General features: G+C 33.3%; 4 protein-coding genes across 6 annotated transcripts; 2 read left to right on the plus strand and 2 right to left on the minus strand.

The window, feature by feature from the left end:
- The first annotated feature begins 304 nt into the window (after positions 1-304).
- On the plus strand, positions 305-3,038 carry LOC114388544 (protein FAM133A-like). Its single transcript, XM_028349084.1, has 4 exons — positions 305-502; positions 1,266-1,442; positions 1,965-2,382; positions 2,500-3,038. Exons 2-4 carry the CDS (start codon positions 1,274-1,276, stop codon positions 2,813-2,815), a joined length of 903 nt encoding a protein of 300 aa, XP_028204885.1. The 5' UTR covers positions 305-502; positions 1,266-1,273; the 3' UTR covers positions 2,816-3,038.
- A 641-nt stretch (positions 3,039-3,679) lies between these two features.
- On the minus strand, positions 3,680-7,903 carry LOC114388542 (DUF21 domain-containing protein At2g14520-like). Of its 2 annotated transcripts, XM_028349080.1 has the most exons (11): positions 6,919-7,903; positions 6,363-6,439; positions 6,183-6,266; positions 5,692-5,805; positions 5,502-5,588; positions 5,026-5,165; positions 4,853-4,940; positions 4,591-4,664; positions 4,347-4,471; positions 3,960-4,225; positions 3,680-3,884 (listed from the first exon to the last, which is right to left on the minus strand). In XM_028349080.1, the coding sequence occupies exons 1-11, from the start codon at positions 7,094-7,096 to the stop codon at positions 3,840-3,842; spliced, it is 1,278 nt and encodes a 425-aa protein (XP_028204881.1). In that variant the 5' UTR covers positions 7,097-7,903; the 3' UTR covers positions 3,680-3,839. The 2 variants fall into 2 exon arrangements, with proteins under 2 accessions (XP_028204881.1, XP_028204882.1); XM_028349081.1 differs by lacking the exon at positions 5,692-5,805 and having other exon boundaries at positions 6,919-7,885.
- Positions 6,919-12,471, minus strand: LOC114388543 (DUF21 domain-containing protein At4g33700-like). Of its 2 annotated transcripts, XM_028349082.1 has the most exons (12): positions 12,074-12,471; positions 11,494-11,570; positions 11,321-11,404; positions 10,860-10,973; positions 10,643-10,729; positions 10,234-10,373; positions 10,048-10,135; positions 9,533-9,606; positions 9,294-9,418; positions 8,611-8,870; positions 8,472-8,531; positions 6,919-7,005 (listed from the first exon to the last, which is right to left on the minus strand). In XM_028349082.1, exons 1-11 carry the CDS (start codon positions 12,249-12,251, stop codon positions 8,487-8,489), a joined length of 1,272 nt encoding a protein of 423 aa, XP_028204883.1. In that variant the 5' UTR covers positions 12,252-12,471; the 3' UTR covers positions 6,919-7,005; positions 8,472-8,486. The 2 variants fall into 2 exon arrangements, with proteins under 2 accessions (XP_028204883.1, XP_028204884.1); XM_028349083.1 differs by lacking the exon at positions 6,919-7,005 and having other exon boundaries at positions 8,280-8,531; positions 12,074-12,470.
- A 2,798-nt stretch (positions 12,472-15,269) lies between these two features.
- Positions 15,270-20,634, plus strand: LOC114388489 (probable pectin methylesterase CGR3). The gene is made up of 7 exons (XM_028348999.1): positions 15,270-15,418; positions 16,206-16,352; positions 16,677-16,716; positions 17,718-17,759; positions 18,649-19,023; positions 19,332-19,387; positions 20,209-20,634. Exons 2-7 carry the CDS (start codon positions 16,230-16,232, stop codon positions 20,359-20,361), a joined length of 789 nt encoding a protein of 262 aa, XP_028204800.1. The 5' UTR covers positions 15,270-15,418; positions 16,206-16,229; the 3' UTR covers positions 20,362-20,634.
- Positions 20,635-22,022: the final 1,388 nt, after the last annotated feature.

A 22,022-nucleotide genomic window follows, 5' to 3' on the forward strand; every position in this document is an offset into this window, starting at 1 on the left:
AGTTACTTCTATATTTTTAAAATAAAAAAGATTAAACAACAACTCATCCTAACATACATTTTAATTCCTTATACATATTTAAAATTTTAGAAAAACATATACAACCAACAAGTTAAATTCAACATGTTTTACTTATTTAATTTATTTAAGAAAAAGAATTAGATTACTTAAAGAAACTGTAAGAAAAAAAAAATAGAAAAACAATTTTAAAAAACTCTTTGTTTTGAAAAATTCCATAATTTTTTTGGATAAATATATATATTTTTTGTATTTTTGTTGAAAAATTCCATAATTTTAACCCCAACTAGGGATAGGATCCGTTGCCGAGACCTCCAGCCAAAAGAAAATTCGACCACCTCTCTCTCTCTCTCTCTCTCTCTGACAGGGATCGCGACGAGCGGCGCCACCGTCACTGATCGAAGAGAAACTTCGACATCGGAACCTGCCGCAGCCACCTCCACCACCACCGCGCACTTCAACTCTCTTTCAGCAAAAAAAATTGGTACTTTCTGCTGCATCCATCATCATATATTTTTTAATTGTACACCTTTGTTCATTGTATTGGAATCCCATCGTGTAGATGACTTTGCTTTATTTCACTTTTTGTGTCATCATGTTTCCCCAATGTGGTGAGATGAAACAGACAACATTGTTTTTATTGTTTAGTGCATTTTAGGGACCCAACGTTTATGATAATTTGAGTGCTACCTTCTATGCCCTAAAACCTCTTTGGGATTGGGAATGTTGGATTCAATTTGAAATGGAGAAAGCTTTTCTTCAGGGTTTTTTTCACTCAATAAAAAAGACTGAATGGTGCTTGTGGTTGTAACCACAAGATTTTAGGTCCTTTGGATAATATTTTGCATTAATAGGGCCTAGGGAACTTTGTAATGTCTGTAATATTTGAATTCATTTGTTTACTTCGTCTTTATGTTTTAGTCCCTACACCTAGAAATTGCTTGTTTTAGTCCCTATTCATACACCTTTTTAATTCTTTGACAGAGATTATAATTAAAAAGTGTACACGTAGGGACTAAAGCAAGTAGTTTTTAGGTATGGGGACTGAAACGTAAAGATTGTGCATGTGTAGGGACCAAATGAGCAATAAAACCTTTCAATTTTTGCTTTTTGCTGCTTATTTGGTGTCTTGCCCCTTCCCAATACAAAACAGCTCAGCATCCTAGAGTCGTTTCATTAATTGTTTATGTTATTCATTCAATTAAAGTCTCATTCCTATTGTTCTTTCTTTTGTGTAATATGTTCAGTCACTCAAATGGATTTGGAGACGGAAAACAGATTAGCTGCTATGCTTATGAGGGAAGCAGCAGAATTACGGCGGCAGTCTGAAAGGGAAGGAGTTCTGGCTTATCTTCGCAAGCCTAATATACGGACCCGACCAAATTCACGTTTCCTCACTGCAACTGTTCGTGGAGTACAACAAGGTTATTTCTTAGTCACTTATTTTAGATAGAGCTTCTTTACTATTGTTTTATGGCGGTGCTTTTGAGAAAGTTATGTCATTTGTGTTGGAATTAGGAAATAATATTTACATGATTGTTTCACATTTGGATCTATCTTGATTGTATTAATAGCCCTGCCCTGTCTTTTAATTAATATATTTTGTGAGTGCTGGGTATACCCATTAGTGTGAAACAATTTTTATTCAATTTTCATTTCCGGGGGTAGGAAGGAGTTAGGAGGGAAACAACTTACTGTTGCTAGGTGATAAAAAAATTTCATGTGTATACTTCAATGCAGCTTATTTACTATTGCAATGAGTCAGTGTGACTCAAGTGCAAGTGGTTCCATACTGAATTTTTTCTTCAATTCTATAATTTTTGTGACAGGATCATAATCTTTCTATTTGTGAATTTTGTACAGCAAATAGGATGTCTATATGTTGAGCTGATAGTTTATGTATATTAATTATATTGAATTGAATTTCTTGTGGTATTTTCTACCAGCAAATCGAGCTGTGGAAGTGAATGAGATGTGGCGATTGAGGCAAAAAGAGCTCGAGCTGGATAAACGGGTTAAAGAAAAATCCTTGGGTAAAAGCAGTAGAGATAGAAGCCATGGGGATGATAACTCATCAAGAGGCACAGGAAGACATGCTAGTATTGATAATAGCACTTCAACCTCCTCCTCTTCAAGGTCAGGTAAAAGAGAGTATGAGTTGGATAAACGGGTTAAAGACACATCAAAAGATAAAAGCAGCGGTGACAGGAGCTATAGGGCTGGAAACTCATCAAGAAGCGCCGGAAGACATGCTGCAGTGGATAAAAGCACTAGTGCACATGCTTCATGCTCCAGTGAAAGAGAATATGAGCATGGTCTGGAAGGTTTAAAGGATGAAGAGCTTGAGGAGTTTCTACACTCAAGGTATTATATCTCTTTCGTGCTTTCTGTTGTTTTATGAGCATGCATACCTTCTTGTAGTATCTCTTTCTCTCTATTGAATTATTTTAAAACTGAAGAAGAAACTTCATTTTGGTGCAGGACCAAGCGAGGCAGAGGTGCTGTTGGTCCAAGGATGGATGAGACTGGACCTTACCTTCCTCATTTGGAAGGGGAGCCTAGTACTAGTCCCGATGTAAGGGAGCATCGTGTTATTTATGGTCCAGAGAAGCCTCTGTCATTGAGGCCATATGAATCTTCTGATGAGGAGGAGCTTCATGAAGAAAGGCGGAAAAAGAGTAAAAAGTCTCATTCTAAGAACTCAGACAAGGAGCGTTCTAAGAAGCACAGGTCCAAAGATAAATCTAAGCATAAGAAAAAGAAAAGGGAGGAGAAACGAAGTAAACATCATCACTGAGGCTCTTCTGTAACTTGATATTCTCACATGAAGGTTATAACTAGCGGATACAGGGAATTCGGATGCAGCTCGTGTGTATTTTGTACAGATAATTTTCTGTAAAATCAAATGCAAATCCAACCAGTTTGGCCATTTGATGCAAAAGTAATTATTAATTTCAATTGACTTGTGTTAAGGGAGAATATTTAAGCTAGTTATTTGCCCACTTAAAATTTTTTACTCAGGCAAGGCAAACTATCCAACTTTTTAAACTTCAGCTTAGGGTGTAGGGTTTGTTGCACTTGATTAGGTTTCTCAATCCTTCACCATCGGTTGCTTGTCTTGTCTTTCACCCTCATTAGGTTGTTTTGAGCATATCGCATTCTGTTTCATCAACTGGTCAACCTCACTACCATGAATGTCATGGAGATTTTCTTCACCCGTATCATATTAAAAATTATATTTTATCTTTCCATCTTCACTCACTATAATTACAGCACCATCCACTTCAATGTCGTTTTTCCCTCCATACCATAGTATGAGTCATGGAATTTTCCCACAATGACAAACCAGAAATTATGTAACGTGTAGAAAATTCAATGTAGTCACATTTGTTTAACCGTATTGGCAGTGTCAATCAATGGTAACGCGCAGCTATATTCCAAAATCCAAAGCCTTACAAGATAACAAGACTATCCGGAACCGGACAAAATGCCCCCATTGTTGATGACATGTCGAGGTTTAGCCACTGCCTCAATAGGCCTACCAATACCAATTTACCAATAAACTTTTGCCAATGTTAAGTTCTTGAATGATAAATAAAATTTTGTAGTTAAGGGGACAGCATTTGCAGAAATGATACTCCAAGCCCATTGCAACAATATATTTAGGGAATATATTCTGGATTCTTGGTATATACAATTTTGTTCGAAATACTGCTACATGTGAGCACTTTGCCATGTCAAATAGAAGCATTTATTAACTATTAAATGCTAAGTAAGTGAAAGACAGCTGGCTGGTCTTATGAAAAGATTATTGTCACGATTCACGAGACTTCAAAATCATGATCCGTCTCATCAAAGATCTCTCCCTACACAGAAATATTGATGTCAATACAAGATTTCAAGAGCAAATAAAATTATTCAGAGTGACCTTAATTTAGTACCTGTAAAAGCTCTTCAATGACATCCTCCATAGTAATTATTCCAACAGCAGCTTCTTTTTCTGGTAGCTTTGGAATTGAATTTCCATCTATTTCCAAAATATCTGAGTACATATTCTTTGACCATTTTCTGCTCTGAGGACTACCCTTGTTTAAGTTATTTGCGTTTGGAAAGCTTTTACGTTTATGGCATGACATCTTGGTTTTCAAATTTTTCTCTCGGGGAGGCTTCTCACCATCAATATCCACCTTCACATCTCTCGCTGAGTCTATTTCACAGGCATTGGAGTCACATGGAGAACTTATTGGGATGTGAAAGAAGTTTTAAGTTTTAAAGAGAATCTAAATATAAAGTTTGCATTGTTTAACTTGATTACAGCATGTGCTTACCATAGGCATTATTATTGGAAGATTGATAACCTGTCTTGTCACAGTGTTTGACAACAATAGCCATGTGGCTATGGCCCTTTTGGAACTCATTCAAAATATCATATAGTGGCATCGTTTCTGGAACCCTGTTAATATATGTATAATTTTTAGATATGAATGTATGGTAATATAATGCCATTAATTTGAATTTCAGTGGATATAATATGTTAGTATTCATTAAACTTGGAAAACATAATCAAAATACCTTGGAATTCTGCGTATGGTCACACATTTCACGGGTGCTTCATCTTCTGGATCAATTGTCAATAAATTCTTGATCTGAAAGTAAGAAGTGGTTACAGCAAACGTAATGTACAATCATAAGAAATAATAATCCTCTTGGAAGAAAGTTGACATGTTGAATCTCAATGAAATTGATGCAAAACTATTTGCGGATTAACGTTTTCACATAATGCAAAATGGCTGTTATTGATGGATTAAACTAAAATAACAGACTGCATGCATACCAGGATAAGTCCAATAATATTTGTAGGCTGATCATAAAAGACAGGGACCCTGCTATGCCCATTCTCCAATATCAGATTCATCAGATACCTGCTTAATAATAACCCTTGATGACAGAAAATTGTAAAAAATGCAAAAGCTAGAGCTGCATTTATAATTTTTGGAGACACCTTACATGTCAAGCTTAGAATTAATGTCAATACAAAATGCTTCAGTTATGGGGGTCATGGCATCACCGGCTGTCTTCTCAGCAAGTTCCAGTGCTCCAGCAATGATTGTTGTTTCATGATGTGTCAGTTCCCCACCTTTTCCAGCCTAAAACAACACATCATTAGTGCACAACATAAGGAAGCATGAGTTTCCAAATGGAGTCTAAGTAACCAGAAGATGATGACATTATTCACATTGGAAAAGAAAAGGTAGTGAACTTGTGTTTTTCTTTTTTAATAGACTATAGACATCCTTCACTAGAGACAATCTTGCCCGAACAGGGTAAGAAGAAAATGTAGTGAATTGCAGCATACTGATGAAATAAATGAAGAGTACTGAGAACAAGTCTTCAATTTCAAGAGTAAATGAACTAAGAAACATATAAATTATAGATGCATGCCTTTGTTTTAATCCAAAGCATCATGTGGCTCTGATACAGACCTCATGGCCATGCAGATTTACTAGTGTTTTCAACTCAGCTCTGTGGAAAAGTGCTTTATGTCGATGCCCCAACAAAAAGTCCAACAACTGGAATTCAAAGAAAATCAAGAAATAACAAATTAAATTTGGTCCAAGTTACTCAAATAAAACTTAAAAAGTATCAATAAAAATTCTGCTTTATGTATGTCACCTTACTGATTGGATATGCAACAGGAAAACATACCCATACCAGAACACGGACAACTGGAGCCACTGTTGCACCAATTGCTAAACCATACCGTGAACAAATTGATTGGGGTATTATCTTCTCAGAAGTAAGCAGATGTTAGAGAATATTCCTTAACAAAGCTGAATAACTTGATGCCAAGATATTCCTATAGAGTATTAAGTAATTATGTGCCAAAAAGAAGCAATCGGGCAGAGTTAGGACCACTATCACTGCCAAAGGTATCACTAAAAAGATTGGAAAACAGAGAATACTAAGTCTGATTAACAACCACTAACTGCTTCTCACGATGTGATCTGAATTATTTTTACTGATGAATGAATCATGGTTGAAGATGAATTTCTGACTTTCCCAATCACTTTGTGTCAAAATGGATATAGTGTCTTCATGTATTAACCTGTGATATGTATGCATTTGATTTAACATATTTATGAGAAAAAAAAATACTTTCTCACCTCACCAAACAGAAGAATTAAGGTCACTGAAATCAGGATAGCACCCCACGCCACAACAAGACTATCAAGAAAAATTGGAAGTGCCTGGCAAAAGCAACAGCATTATCCAATATTGTCTGGATCTTCCAGTATATCCATGTGATTAAGTAAGTACAGACTAACACATGATTTTAGTTGTACCTCCATGGCTATAGCATTGCAAATTAGGAGGGTGCAAAGCAATAAATGTTGATTCCTGACAACAGGCAATATCTTTGCTGTAATGACAAAACACAAGTTCAGACAGTCAGATTCAATAACTGTATTATGTCCTTTTCACAAAAATTAGTTAGAAACTACACAACCAATAAACATTTTTCTTTCCGAACTGGATGCGGTGCGGTCACCTTTTCTACACATTCATGCAGCAGTGCATTATAACTTCATGATGAAAATTACATGGCTCAGATCTCAATTGTATGTTTTATGTCTTATTTGTTGTTGTTGTTGTTGAGATAAAATATGAATAATCTAATGTTCATTTAACGGTTCAAAATTGCTGAATGCTGGAAAGTGATCCAAGAGAATCATTGTTTCCTAAAAGTAAAAACCAAAATACTATAGATTAGAATGCTTTCAACTCAAAGCTCAATAGTCAATACATGACTAAAACTTGTAATTTCTAAACAACGAAGAGAGGAACTCATGTTTACATTATGGTGATGTTCCATGACCATAAGGCAAGGAGAGAAATTACCGGCATTGTTGCGATCCTGAGGGGTTCCAGACTTAGCAAGGACCTCAAGATCAACGATACTCAATGACATGAGTCCTAAAGTGAGCCCTGACATCAATCCAGCGAACATCACAAGCAGCACAATTATTAGTATGCGTTTGTAAAACTCCATGTCACAGCACGTATACTCCACCCCCATTGAAACCACTCCACACACACACACAGATTTCAGTGTTATTGTTTTTGCCAAATGTATGTTAAGGTTATATGTTTGGGTTGGGGAGTGATCATAGTCATAGATAATTATGTAGCTTGGAAGGGAAGTACAAGAATTGTTCTCTCGAATGGTATTTCTTGATTGATTCTTATTCTGCTCCCCTTCTTCGGATAAACATATGATATGAATGAATGTTACTCGCACGCACGCACCACTACTTGTTCAAACAGAAATTCCAAAGACAGTACGTGTTTTTCTAAGAAAAAGGTAACACCACTAAGAGCATATCCAATTATCATGATAATTGCTTAACTAATTTCTAATGGGCTTTAAAATGTCACATGAAATTAACAAGTTTTGTCTTTAGTTATTAAAATAGATACAATTGTTACCTCGTATTGTTGTTAGAAACATTAGTTTATAGAACATAATATACAACCATCCTCTTAAGTTTGGAGTATGAAATTACTTACCCAAGTCTCAACCATTTCACATTCTGATTAAAATCAACACAACCATGATTATCTCTTAAAAAATAAAAAACATAACCATGATTATCTTTTCAATTATCTGTGAAACTCAGTTCAGCTCGGTCGATCGGACCGGTTCAACCAGAATCTGATGGCATAATCAGACCGATTTCGCTATTGGACCGCTTATGCATGTGACCCAAGATGGTCCGGCCAAACCTACTGATTTTGTTGAAACCCGATGACCCGAACAGTTTTAAAAACCTAGACTGGGTTATGCACGATAAAAAAAATAATGGGAGTACAAAAAATAATAATGATAGTGTAGAAAGTTTATCTACACTCTTTTTGTTTATTGAAACTCTTTTATTTATTGAAAATTGAACTTGTGTTTTAATTTAAACAGTTGCTATTATACTCTCTTTATTATTAATACACTTTAATTGTGTTATTAACTTTAATACTTCAATTGTTATCTTGAATTTTAAAGTATGAAATTATGGATGAATTTTTCTTAATCTAATAATGTTAGTTATGTATTTATATATAATATATTTAATTTTTTTAATATAGACCGGATGAAATCAACTTAATTACTGATTCATCGGTTGGATCATTGACCCATTGACCTACTACCTCGACCGGTTAATGACCGGACCAGGTTTCACAACTATGAATGACATACATAACATAAATAAAATGAAAAATAAATTTTGATGTGAACGTATTAACAAAAATAGATTCTCCCACAGATCATGGCTTCATTTGCTTGTTACCTTTCAATCACATTAATTCCACATCCTCGAATAGTTATTTTGATTTATCCAATCTAATTAAATTACTTACGAATCTAAACACCAAGATAAGATTGTGAAATACTAATCTACCTAGTAATATCATTGTCATGAGTCTTCAAAATGATGATCCGTCTCATCAAAGATCTCCTCCTACATAGAAATATTGATGTCAATACAAGAATTCAAGTGCAGATAAAATTGTTCAGAGTGACCTAAACTAATTTAGTACCTGTAAAAGCTCTTCAATGACATCTTTCATTGTAATTATTCCAACAGCTTCTTCTTTTTCGGGCAAACTTGGAAGTGAATTTCCATCTATTTCTAGAATATACGAGTAAATATTTTTTGACCATTTCCTGCTCCGGGAACCACCCCTATTCGAATTATTTGAGTTTGGAAAGCTTTTCCACTTTTGGAGTGACCTCTTGGTCTTCAAAATATTCCCTTGGGGAGTCTTCTCCCCATCAATATCTACCTTTACATCTCTCACTGAACCCATTTCACAGGTATTAGAGAGAAGATAGAAGAGCATTTAGTGTGATGTGAAACAAATTCTCAATTTGAAAGAGAATCTATAATAGAATGTTAGTAGAAGATGAACGAATTTCTTATATTAACCACTAGGTGCACCGATCAAAGAAATTATTTATATTTAATAGTTTTGAAAAATAAAAATATTGGCCTTTCAAAAAAAGAAGTTTTGGAGAATATAATCACTGAAATTATTTAATATTCATTAAATACAATATCAGACATGCAAAAATGATTCAATATTTAATTTTTTTAAGTAATCTTAAATATTTATGTTGTAGAAAAATTCAAAGATAAATACAAGTTTAATATGAGACTGTATTTAAAAGAATGTTGTTGAAAATGTTCCTAGCTAGTATTTCGCTTTCAGCATATGCTTACCATCGGCATTATTGTTGGAAGACTGTTGCCTTGTCTTCTCAAAATGTCTGACAACAACAGCCATGTGGCTATGGCCCTTCTGGAACTCATTCAAAATATCATAAAGTGGCAACGTTTCTGGAACCCTGTTAATATATGTAATAATTTAGATATGAATGTCTGATAATATAAATACCAATTTGTTTCGGTGGTTATATTATATCATCCATAAAACTAGCAAAACATAAACAAAATAATACCTTGGAATCCTGCGGATGGTCACACTTTTCACGGGTATTTCTTCTTCTGGGTCAATTGTCAATAAATTCTTTGCCTGAAAGTAAGCAGAGTGCATGCTTAAAGTTAAAGCAAATGTAATGCACAATCACACGAAATAAATGATGTGGAGAAAAACAAATGATATGTAGAGCAAAGGAAAAGGAAATATAATTTCAAAACTTAGTCTGACTCTCAAATATTGGTAATGTCACATGTCAAGGCTAAATTTCAATTTTACTTGCCTCAAAATTGGCTAAATTTGTGAAAAATGATGCCGAGGCTTTGTCAAAATCTAACAACATAGTTTTAGTCGAACAGATAAAACAATTTAACATCGGCAATAATCTTGTTGGAAAGAAAGTTGACACATTGAAGCTCAAAGAAATTGGTGTAATACTGTTTCACTGTTTGTGGTTTTTATAAGAAGTTTTCACGTAACAGAAAGTGACTGTTCATTACTGAAGGAATAAAGAAAAATAAGACACTGTATACATACCAGGACAAGTCCAAAAATATTTGTAGGCTGCTCGTAATAGACAGGAACTCTGCTATGCCCTTTCTCCAATATTAGACTAAACAAATCCCTGCTTAATAATAAGCATTCAGTTTGATGACAAAATTCTGTAAGATACAAAAGCTAGTTTGCATGTTGTAATTTTTTCGAGTCACATTGTTTCCTTACCTATCAAGCTTTGCATTAATATCAACAGAAAATATTTCAGTTATGGGGGTCATGGCATCACTGGCTGTCTTCTCAGAAAGTTCAAGCGCTCCAGCAATGATTGTGGTTTCATCATGTGTCAGTTCTCCACCTTTTCCAGCCTAATACAATACAATTCATCATGGAACAGCAACAACATAAGGAAGCATGAGTGTCATGGTGAAGCAGTCTAAATAACCACAAGAAGTTAAGATAACCCTCAGTGACATTATTCACATCGGAAACAATAGTAAACTGCAGCATACTGATGAAGTAACAATATGATCACAGAAAATTACAAGTCTTCCAACTTCCAAGAGAAAATTAATCAATAAAGAGTAGATGCATGCCTTTGTTTCAATCCAAAACATCATAAAGGTCTGATACATACCTCGTTGCCATGCAGATTTACAAGTGTTTTCAACTCAGCTCTGCGGAAAAGGGCTTCATGTCGATGCCCCAGCAAATAATCCAACAACTGGAACCCCAAATAAATGTAAAAATAAGCAATAAAGTAAAGAAAAAACATACCTAATTAAATTGGGTCCATCTTTACTCAAATAAAACTAAAAGAAGTACTAACAAAAAATCTGCTCATTGTATGTCACCTTGCTAATTGGATAAGCAACAGGAAAGCATATCCATACAAGAACCCGAACAAATGGAGCCACTGTTGCACCAATTGCTAAACCATACCGAGAACAAATTGATTGTGGTATAATCTACAAACAAGTAAACAGATGTCAGAAATTTTACACTGCAAGCAGAGCAATTGAGTCCAAAAATATCATGAGAGATTTTAAGTAAATATGTGCTATAAATGCAGCAATCCAGCAGGATTAGGACTTAGGACCACCAAGTCTAGTAAAGGTATCATTCCCATGATTGGAAAACTGAACAGTAACAATATCTGGTCTGAATTATTTCCACTGATTAATGAATGAAGATTGAACCTGAGCTTCTGAATTTCCCAGTCAGTTTTTGTTGAAAGGAATGTAGTGTACTCAGTTTCTAACCTGTGATATGCATGTGTTATATTTAAACATATAAGGAGAAAAAGTTTTCTCACCTCACCAAACAGAAGAATTAATGTTACTGAAATCAAGACAGCACCCCACGCCACAACAAGACCATCAAGAAAGATAGGAAGTGCCTGACAAAAGCACCCATATCCAATATTAGCTGGATGTTTTGGCATGACCATTTGATTAAATTCACACTGACACATATTTTTAGTTGTACCTCCATGGCTGCAGCATTACAAATTAGAAGGGTGCAAAGCAACAAATGTTGATTTCTGACAACAGGCAATATCTTCGCTGTAATTACAAAAACACATGTTAAAACAGCTCAAGATTCAATGGTGGCATCCATAACAATGTTATTCCTATTTCTACAGCGACAAAGTTCCCTCATATTAAGGAGTAACATAAGTGTCCAAGCAGCTTGGGAAGGGAAAGACTTAAATTATGATTAAAAAATTGAAGTCACGTACTCACATGTATCCAAGAAATTCTTGGATTAAAACTACAAATCACCAAGTACCCTTGATTTTATTTTCCGCCCTGCTTATTTTTTTTCTCCAAATATTGAAGTGTCAGTTTAAGAAAGCTGATTAAAGCTACCTTATTTCAGTTTTAGAATTCCACAGAAATCAAAAAGATATTACATAACTAATTGACAACCCCCCTCCAAAAAAAAAAATCTAAAGTTGAGAGCTCTAAACTCTAACCTTAATTAGTAGACGGTTTAAACTTTTCAAACAATGAACAAAAAATCTGAGGAACTCATGCATGTTTTGATTATTATGTTGAGAAATTACCAGCATGTTTGCGACCCTGAGGGGTGCCAGACTTAGCGAGAACCTCAAGATCAACAAGACTCAAGGACATGAGTCCTAAAGTGAGCCCTGACATCAATCCAGCAAACAACACAAGCAGCAAAATTATCAATAAGCGTATGAAAAACTGAGTTTCACAACACTGGTACTCCACCGCCATTAAAAACACTCTCCTCAACTCGTTGTTCTTGTTTCTCAATGCTAGCTAGAGTTAGAGAAAGCAGAGGTCCAACGCCTCCATTGCTATAAAGGGTGTCCGAATTACGTTGAAAAGATGGTTTTGTTTAATAAATGGAATGCGATAGAAGGAGGACGAGTGTTCGGTTTGTTTGAGAGTGGTTGATATATATCAGATGAAGACAGCGTTGCCAAATCTATGCTAATGCTCTAAAATAGGTACATAACATAACACTCAACTAGTATAGTAATAGTACTATTCGTTTAGGTCGGTGAGAGATCATAGTCATCGAATCGATAATGTAGCTTGCGAGAGAAGGGACCCACCACAACTTGACATTTTAATAAAGATGCCATGTGTTTTTGCGTCGGATAATGCCCTTTACTAGTTCTCATGCAGACACAGCACAACACAACTACTACGAGGAGAAATGTTCGAGTTTTGATTCTTATTTTCTTCCCTTTTGGTAAATAATATTTTTCTCTTTCTTTTATAACTTAGATATGCAGTCGGGAGCTAAAGATCTTGAGATACTATTATCTATTTAAGTTTTTTATAGATATTTTTCTATATACACAAATAAAGGATTAAGCTTTTTACTATAAAGAACAAAGTTTTTTATGAATTATGTTACATCATATAAATCCTTTTGGTAAATAAATGTTCCTCCTGACACTACTCGTCCGAGAGAAGATAAAGAAAATCAAAGAAAAGGAGACACGAGTACAGGACATTCACATTCCAAGGGTGGGGTGAAGGGATTGTTTTGTTTTCCAAGTTTGAAAAAAGACTCTAATTTAATTGATTAGACATGATATATAAGTAAGTTATTATAAGTTTTTTAATATTAATATTGATTCTTATTGCATAAAAAAAAAATAGAGGTAAACTTGATGTAACTTGTAATAAGAAATTAACTTCTAACACTACACCAAGTTTTATACTACCTATTATCAATTATTTTATATAAAATATATTTTAATTTATTTAATCATTGAATTATAAGAATATTTATCTTAATGTTTTTGTTAAGTTTTATCAAAGATTAAAAAAAATTCAAATGATTCTTATTTTTATAGAATTTCAAAATATACGTTACCTCAACTTTTTAATATATATATCTATAAAATATAAATACTTTTGGATTAGTATAAGATTTGATAATATAATTTATATGATGAAATTTTAATAAAATTCTTTACTACAAAATATTAAATTAATAGTGTAAAAGCTACAAAATATTAAATCTTGTAGCTGCTGGATATTTGACCCTTCTAAGTATTGAATTTTCGTCGATGACACTTCCAAATTTAAAGAGTAATTTTTGCCCTTAGCACAAATAGGACCTCTATTTTTGTTTTATGTGTACTTAATGCCTTACTTATTTATCCATTGAAAGGTGATTGAAATACTGAAAAAGTTGGCTTAAAATTTTTGCTATTGATTTATGAAAAATGCTATTTAGTACGAATTTAAATTTTGTCATTACCTGGCGAGAGTTGATTTTAATCAATATGTATTTTTTTAAAATATCCATCGTTCAATTTCGTGCAATTCGTGATAGTTGGAGTAGGTTTCGATCGAACTTTTGTTTGGATTAGAAGTGATATAGGGGAGGGAATAAAAATAAAGAAGAAATGAAAAAATGTGTTATTTTTTATCTGTAAAAATGTGTTATTTATATGAACAGAAATAAGAACAAAAGAAGTAAAAATGTTTCTATCTGTCAGTTCGAATAAATAAAAAATAAAAGTAAATAAATAAATACATCAATTATGTAAAGAATATGTTATATTAATTAAAAATTTACTCTATTATTTTTTTAACAATTTTTTTAAAAAAGTAATGCACCATACATCTTATCCAAATCATGACAAATAGGAAAAGTTAATAGGGCTCACAAAATTTAACGACTTCTCCTTCCTATTCCCTTACTAATAAAATAAGTAAAAGTTACACAATAACAGCTTTTCAGAGGTGGTAAAATGAATTGGACTAATGAGACTGATCCAAACATGCTTGATAATTAAATGTGAGTTTTTTAGTTTGACCCAATTATGATCCAATGCAGATTAAGCAAGCAAAAATTTCGCTGAAAGTCCGCAAAACTCATATTTTTATAAGACTTAAGCTTCATTTTTAGGTTCGAATAAAATTTAGATTTTTTTTTATCTGGATTATTATCACCTGCAACTCACATTGGGTAATTCCGCATGAGTCTGAGTAGCCCATTTTGGCACCTATTTTTTAATTTCTCTGCATCTGATTTCTATCCATCCTAAATCACTCAATCCACATAGTCTTTAGAGTAATATGCCTGTCAACCGACGCCTTTGCTACTTGAACAAGAGGTAGTCTTATTCTGAAACCCAAAAATCTTAAATACCTAATCATTTATTTTTATATTTGTGCCATTTTAGGATTCATATTTTCAAAATTTACCAACATCAGTCATATCTTTGACGATTAAATAATTCTTTTTAAATAATACGGAGTTCTAATATATTAAAACATGTAAATTCTGATATGAACTTTATTTATTTATAAAATATTTGTATTTGAATATGTGAAATGGTTTTCGTGCTAACCAATTAAATCAGTAAACATAATTTACTTTTTATTCATAGAAACCCAACTCTAATATTAAGAAATTTCTAACGGATGAAGTAATTGAGCTAAACTTTTTGATAGTAAAATAAAATATATATGTGAATGAATTTTGTTAATTCTCAAATTACCAGAGAAACTCAATTTTAATATATGATAAAATTCAAAATTTGAATATAAGGAACTCAGTTTTTTTTTTATTAAGAAGTAAAATTCCTTAATTAAAAATATAAAAACTAAAATTACACGAATGTGAAAGTAGAAGGACCCTAACTGGATTTACAACCAAAATGAAGGTTTGGAAACTAGTGACTATCGAGTGCACAAATAACCAACCCAACACGGAAATATAATACTATAAAAAATTGTCAAAAGACAAATTAAAAAAAAAAAAAAAGTTATATTAATGCATGAATCCGAATCCACCGCTTTGAGAGTCTGTTTCGGTCACAGCAGAGCAGAGAGTAGTAAGAAGACACTGCACAGATCTGAGTGGTGACTGAAGGAATCTAGCTTCTTTCATTTCTCATCACTATTCTTAGGTATTTCCTTCAATCTTCCCCTTTCTCCATGCTCATCACACTTTGCTTATGATGCACTCTATTTACTAAATTGTTTACTTGCTTCTGAGGTATATCCCTTACTCAATTCGATTCGTTTCGTATTTGTACCCGATTACAGCTTAACCCCCTTTTCTGGCTTTAGTTCCTTTGGATCGATTTGCTTTTACTTATTCACCTTTTATGGTTTAACTTCTGATTCAGTTGTTGTGTATTTCTACTTAAGCTTAGAGTAGTCAGTCCCTATGAACATCGTTTTTCTTAATAAATGAGTGATGGATTCGTTAAATAGGATTAGCAATTTCCCACGTTATGTGTTCTGTGGGAAGTGATATGAAAACTTCAAAAAAAAAAAAAAAGTTTTGTCATACAGGGTTTGATGGAATTGTTAGGCGAATTTTGCCTTGTGTAACTTTGGTACTTGGCACTGCAGAATATGCTGTTTCCTTGTGCTAATCACATCGCTTTAATTGGAATCTGTGGAGAGATGGCACAAGATTCTTGTTAGTTGTTATAAGTATGCAGTGTATCTTGTATCGTATTAATAACTGACCATGCTATGTGGAGCCTTTTAGCATTTATTATTACGCGGTGCTTATTATTTATTCCTCAACTAATGTTAAATGAGTGGCCTTGGTTTCAAGAAAAAAATTATCTCTTGGAAAACAGCTTAGGCAGCAGATACTTACTGTCATACTACTTTGGCACCAGAAACAATTTAATTTATTTGAAAAACCACAACTGAGCTTGTTGCCAAAACTTGTGATAGGTCTGAGGGCTCATTGCCATTATCATGTCAAGGAGGCCAGTAAATCCTTCGCGTCGGTTAGGTGATGGTGGAAGTATACCATTTGCTGCATCTATCCGGTCTAAATCTCAAAACTCTCCCCTACTATCTATTGGGCTTGTCATTGTGGTATGTTTTCTTCGAAATATGTATCTCAAAACTCTCCCCTACTATCTATTGGGCTTGTCATTGTGGTATGTTTTCTTCGAAATATGTATCTCAACACGGAAATAGTACGACATAATTTGTTTTACTGTGCAATGGTTCTTTGTGTTTGTTTGATGTACCATGTGTGCACCAGACAGATCCTGCATTTGAGATATTTCCTACTTTTTCCTCCCTCTGTTTCTAAATCAGGATACAGTTTTCTCAATTTACTTTATCTAGTATATTCATCAATGCTTGTCGTCAACCCATACTGTATTTAATAAATTGATATTTACAAATTTTCAGGGTGCAATCCTTCTGATTGGTTATTGTTACAGCAATTCAGGTTAGTAACTAAGCTCTGTTAACTTGAAGTGTGGATCCCTCATAAAGAAAAAAATCTTTAATCAAATAATAAGAGAAGGATTTTGAATTTTTCACCATCCAAACATTGTGTTTCAAATACCAAATTGTGTGAACTTTGGACTCTGGATATGGTCTTTTAGACCTACAACTTCCTTGGGTTTACAAAGTTTGAGTCCAGACTATGTATATTAAGAGAATGTTACAGTCAAGGAACAACGAAACAGCACAGTGGAGTGCCCAAAATGAATGCGCTCAATGTAGCATTGTAACTGAAAAAAAATGAGCAATACAAATGAAAATATTTTTATCAACTCTGGCCTCAAGCTATACACAAGGAGTGATAAGACAAGTTATCCATAATCAGTAGCAGAGCTAGAGGAAAAAAATTGTAGAGTTTTGCAGAGGCCATGCTTTAAAAGTTAAAAAAAAAAAACCTTTGTAAACTTTCATATTTTGAAAGAGGATTGAGGTGGCTAAATCCCTTCTGTTGTTTAACTGTGTGCCTCCCCTGCCCATAAGCTAGGCACACAGACAGGTAGTCCAGTTTAGAAGAGTGAAAATAAATCCTCTTCTGAGTTTGGCTGAATAGATTATTTTTTTGAATTTACATCCACCAGATTTGGTGAATTAGCCAGACTTGTTAAGGGAACTGTGTTAATTCCTCTATCACCTTGTATAACGCAGTAAAGATTTTAATGTAAGTTATGTCTTAATAGGAAACCAAACAAATACTAGTTACATTGGCATGTTGATCAATGCATATTGCACTTGCCTCATAGATCCTAGATCTAGTCTTCTTGTCATTGATCATTCAGTCATTCTTAATTTGTCAGCTTTATCAAGAAAATATTTATGTAAAATACGAAGAATATTGGCAGACATCACTGCATAAACTAACAATGAAGATATTCTGTTTTGTGAACTCGCTATAAAATTCCATTGATACTGATATTCACTCTGATTTGTTTGGTCACATGGCAGGTGGAGCTAGCGGTGGTATTAAGGATGTAAGTAAACTTGAAGGTAAATAAAACTGTCTTTTTGTCATTTAAAAATATAATGCTTACAGAACATTTTCCATGTAAGAAATCATGTTTATATGAAACTATGGTAAACTGGCAAAGAATCATTGAAATTTCTCATTTCCTTTAAATTGTGTTAATGCTTTGAGTGTTTTATTTTTTTTAATTTTGTTGGTGTCTCCCATCAGCATGCACATTTTGTTTTTTGAACTTCTGGTTTCATCCCATAACTTGTTCTTGTGTGGATGGTATGATCTAAAACTAGAAAGTTGTTGGCTGTTTTGGTATCATTTTGACATACATGATACATGTATAGATTGGATTATGCATCTTAGTCTACCTTCAAAATTTCAATTTATTAATAACTTCTGCTGGTTTATGGTATATTTGATTTTAGGAAAAATGTTCAACTATCATTTCCTTAAAATTGTATCAATTCAACTTTTGCCAACATCAAGAGGAAATAAAACCAACGAAGAGCAAGAGGCATGGAGTTTATTTTTCCCATTTCGAATCCAATTTAGAAAATTTGTATGTAAAATTTTCTCTTGAACCCAATAACATTAATTTTGTTAATATTTTCTACATTTAATGAAAATGGAAACAGAAAATGCAGAAACCAAATAGGCACTTATTATTGTCCTAAACATATGAGCAAATAAAGATTAGGCTACTTGCTGATACTGTATTTTTGTCTGTATGGCTGTTGTATATACACTCTTACTGGGAACTGGATGATACTGCCTCACAATATGTTAGGCATTATAAACATCTTTTTGTACTATAAGTTGGTGGCTTGGTGCATATTCATTGATATTTAATATAGAATTGTTGATTTCAAATTTGATACAATTCTTAGCAATTCAAACAGCTCTAGTGTGCATGTGCAGGTGGTGCATCATGCTCATCAGAAGTCCTACAAGCATTGCCCGTTTTGAAGAAATCATATGGAGACAGTTTGCACAAGGTTTTGCATGTTGGCCCTGAGTCTTGTTCTGTGGTATCTAGTTTGTTAGAAGAAGAGGATACTGAGGCTTGGGGAATAGAACCATATGAGTTAGATGATGTTGGTGCAAAGTGTAAAAGTCTTGTACGCAAGGGCATTGTGCGTGTGGCTGATTTGAAGTTTTCTCTACCCTACCGTGCAAAGTCATTTTCTCTGGTTATTGTGTCAGATGCATTGGATTACTTATCTCCAAGATACCTGAATAAAACCCTGCCAGAGTTGGTGAGGGTGTCTGCTGATGGTGTTGTTATCTTTGCAGGTACATTCCCCTGTGAAGCTTCTGTTCTATTAGTTTATGCTTTTGCACATTTGAATTTAGTATAATGGATTTATCTTAGGCATTTATTAGGGCATATTTATTTGGCTGCTTAGGGTCACATTCACCAAGAGCTAGGCAATTCCAGTCATGATAAACTGTTAATTTTAGCAGTTTTTTATTGTCTACAAATCATGATCTTTTACTTTTATCATTCACAAGATCACAATTCATGTTGGATGTAATAGAAAATTGAGTTCTACTGTGATTCCCTTGACTTCTTTCTCCTGATTTCTCATTTTCATGCATAGGTTATCCAGGTCAACAGAGAACTAGAGGTGAAGAAGTGGCCAAATTTGGTCGTCCAGTAAGTTACTGTTTTTTTTATTGAATTTTGATGCTTTGTTTACAACATGGGCATTTAAGCTACATGCAATTGCATTGTTAATGACTCATGACTCCATCATCAACTAAATTACATGTTTACCCATTGTGCATTTTTTTGGGTACTATATAGGAGAGAGATATTGGTGGTTAGTTTAAATAACTGGATGAAAGGGTTGTAAAAATAATTTTATTAAAAGGACAAAAGGAAAGGATCTAGAAAATTGTAGTCCTAGATTGAAATAAAGGAAACTTAGATGAGCAGAAAGAGAATGATAAATTACCAGAATGCATCAGCAAGTCTTGGAGATAGATATTTTTTTTTAACAGATTGTACCATCTTCCTCTCTATATATTGGTATTAAGGGATTTATTAATTGAAACAAATGGTTTTTTTTTCTCTATACTTTTCAAGCATTTAGAAGAAAAAATGTAAGATTAGGAGAAGTCTTTGAGCTGATTTCAGTTCAAAAGAGAGAAGAGAGTGAATTGGTTATAGATAGATTGGAGCCTTGGGCTTGGGCAATATCAAATTAATTTGATTTGTGGAAGAATATAAATATGAATTTCCTTGACAGTTGATATCACGTTCATTTTGATGTTCATAAATAATAATTATTGTTGCCTAAACTTTAGAAAACAAAATATTGGTCAGTAATACACTCTTAAAAATATTGGCCAAGATCTAAGCATATCGCACATGTCATGGTAATAATGTGAAGTTATTGACTAGTTAGGTATTACCCAAAATAAAGTCATTAATTCAGCTTCTCCCTTTTTGAGATTTGATATTCTTTTATGAAGGCCAAATTGCGCAGCTCATCTTGGTGGATAAGGTTTTTCGTTCAGTCTAGTTTAGATGAAAATGAAACTGCTGGAAAGAAGTTTGAACAGGCTTCAGCCAAGAAGGCATACAAGCCAGCATGCCAAATTTTTCACCTCAAATCATACCCTTGAAATTTCACTGTCTTATTTGTATACTCCACTTAATGGTTAGAAGCCATGCTGATGAGATAGGCATCTTCAGCACCCGAAGGGTAAAGTTCCATATATGCTGTTGAAATTATAGTTCGATGGTGATGACATATTTTATTTAGATTCAATTATTAATGTAGTTTATTGGCAACCCATTGTAAACTATTTTTGTCTTGGATAGTGTTCCTCATGTTTTTGTATTCACAACTGCTATTTATTATTTAGAAAAATTTCTAATTTGACACATTTACTTCATCTATAGTATATGATGGGAAAACCATATTTGTTTAAGTCTCTTTTCAGCAAAATTTCCAGAATTTCATTCATTTCCTTGCTAAAATAATTTTCAATCATCAAGTATTCTGCACAATGATCTTGCCAGCTATAGCGTATGGCTGCTTACGTGTGAGAACATAGAGCAACGAGTGTAGCTGCGTACCTCATCCATTTTAGTTTATGAAATGCCAACCACACATAATTTCACAATTTGGATTTAGTTCGTCTAATTTCTTTTATTCCATCAGCTTCCACTGATGTGAAGTGATGCAATTTTATATTGGTGATAATTTCTAATTAATTAAAAGTACAAAAAAATATTACATTAACTATATATACTTATTAGTTATTAAACTGTTGCTAAGGATTAAAGATAGTCGTAAAACGGAAGTGACAAGGAAAAATTTAACGAAATTAACGGATTAACTTTCGCCGCAAAGATGGACTAGAGTCACGAGATGATGGATGATGGAGGGGAAGTGAAAGTAAGGGCTCAAAGACTGAGAAGGAGCAATGAATAGAAGATTAAAATTTTCCATGCAAAACTAAAGATATAACCGTTTTCATTTTTAATATCAAAATCTATATTATTGTTAGAATTTATTTTAAATATATTTATGTAAAAGGATTACTATCAATCAACTGTGAAAGAAAACATAAATCTTATTTCTAGAAAAAAAATATTAAATCATATATACACGGGTAAATTAAAAGAAAGAAAACAGAAGTTAACTACAGATATAAAGCTAACTAACTATATATTTAGACATAAAAATCTTTATACGGTCAATGCATGAAAATTGAACCCAGTAAGTTAAATGTGATATTGTGAGTGTTTGTTTTACAGTTGCATTGGAAAAATTATATTGTTAAAGGAAAGCTTTTTTCTAAGTGTTTAAAAATGGCATATTATTTTTAAAAATTTAATTTGAGAAAACTTGTACACTCTGTATAATATCGAGTTAAATATATAAATGTGATATGACAACTATAAAATATGTGATACTATAATCTGTGGTGGGTGATATCCGTATCTTTAATTATTCGATTTTTTAAGAGGTCTTTAATGATTTGATAAACATATATAGTTATTATAAGAAAGTTAAGAGCAACAGTCAGAAAATATTCAACAACAGTTGTAACATATATATATATATATATATATATATATATATATATATATATATATATAAAGACAATCATTCCATAATTTTAATTTAATGCCTCATAGCTCAAGTCCAAAAGCAAAAAGAGAACAAGAAAGTTCAGACGCCCTTAATTGTGACATTATACCCAATTTTCTAGTCTATAGAAATGATCTTGGGCACCGGCGGACTTACATGGCTCTGATTACATGGCTCTGAGGG

Source organism: Glycine soja, chromosome 15, assembly GCF_004193775.1.
Source record: "Glycine soja cultivar W05 chromosome 15, ASM419377v2, whole genome shotgun sequence".
NCBI lineage: Eukaryota > Viridiplantae > Streptophyta > Magnoliopsida > Fabales > Fabaceae > Glycine > Glycine soja.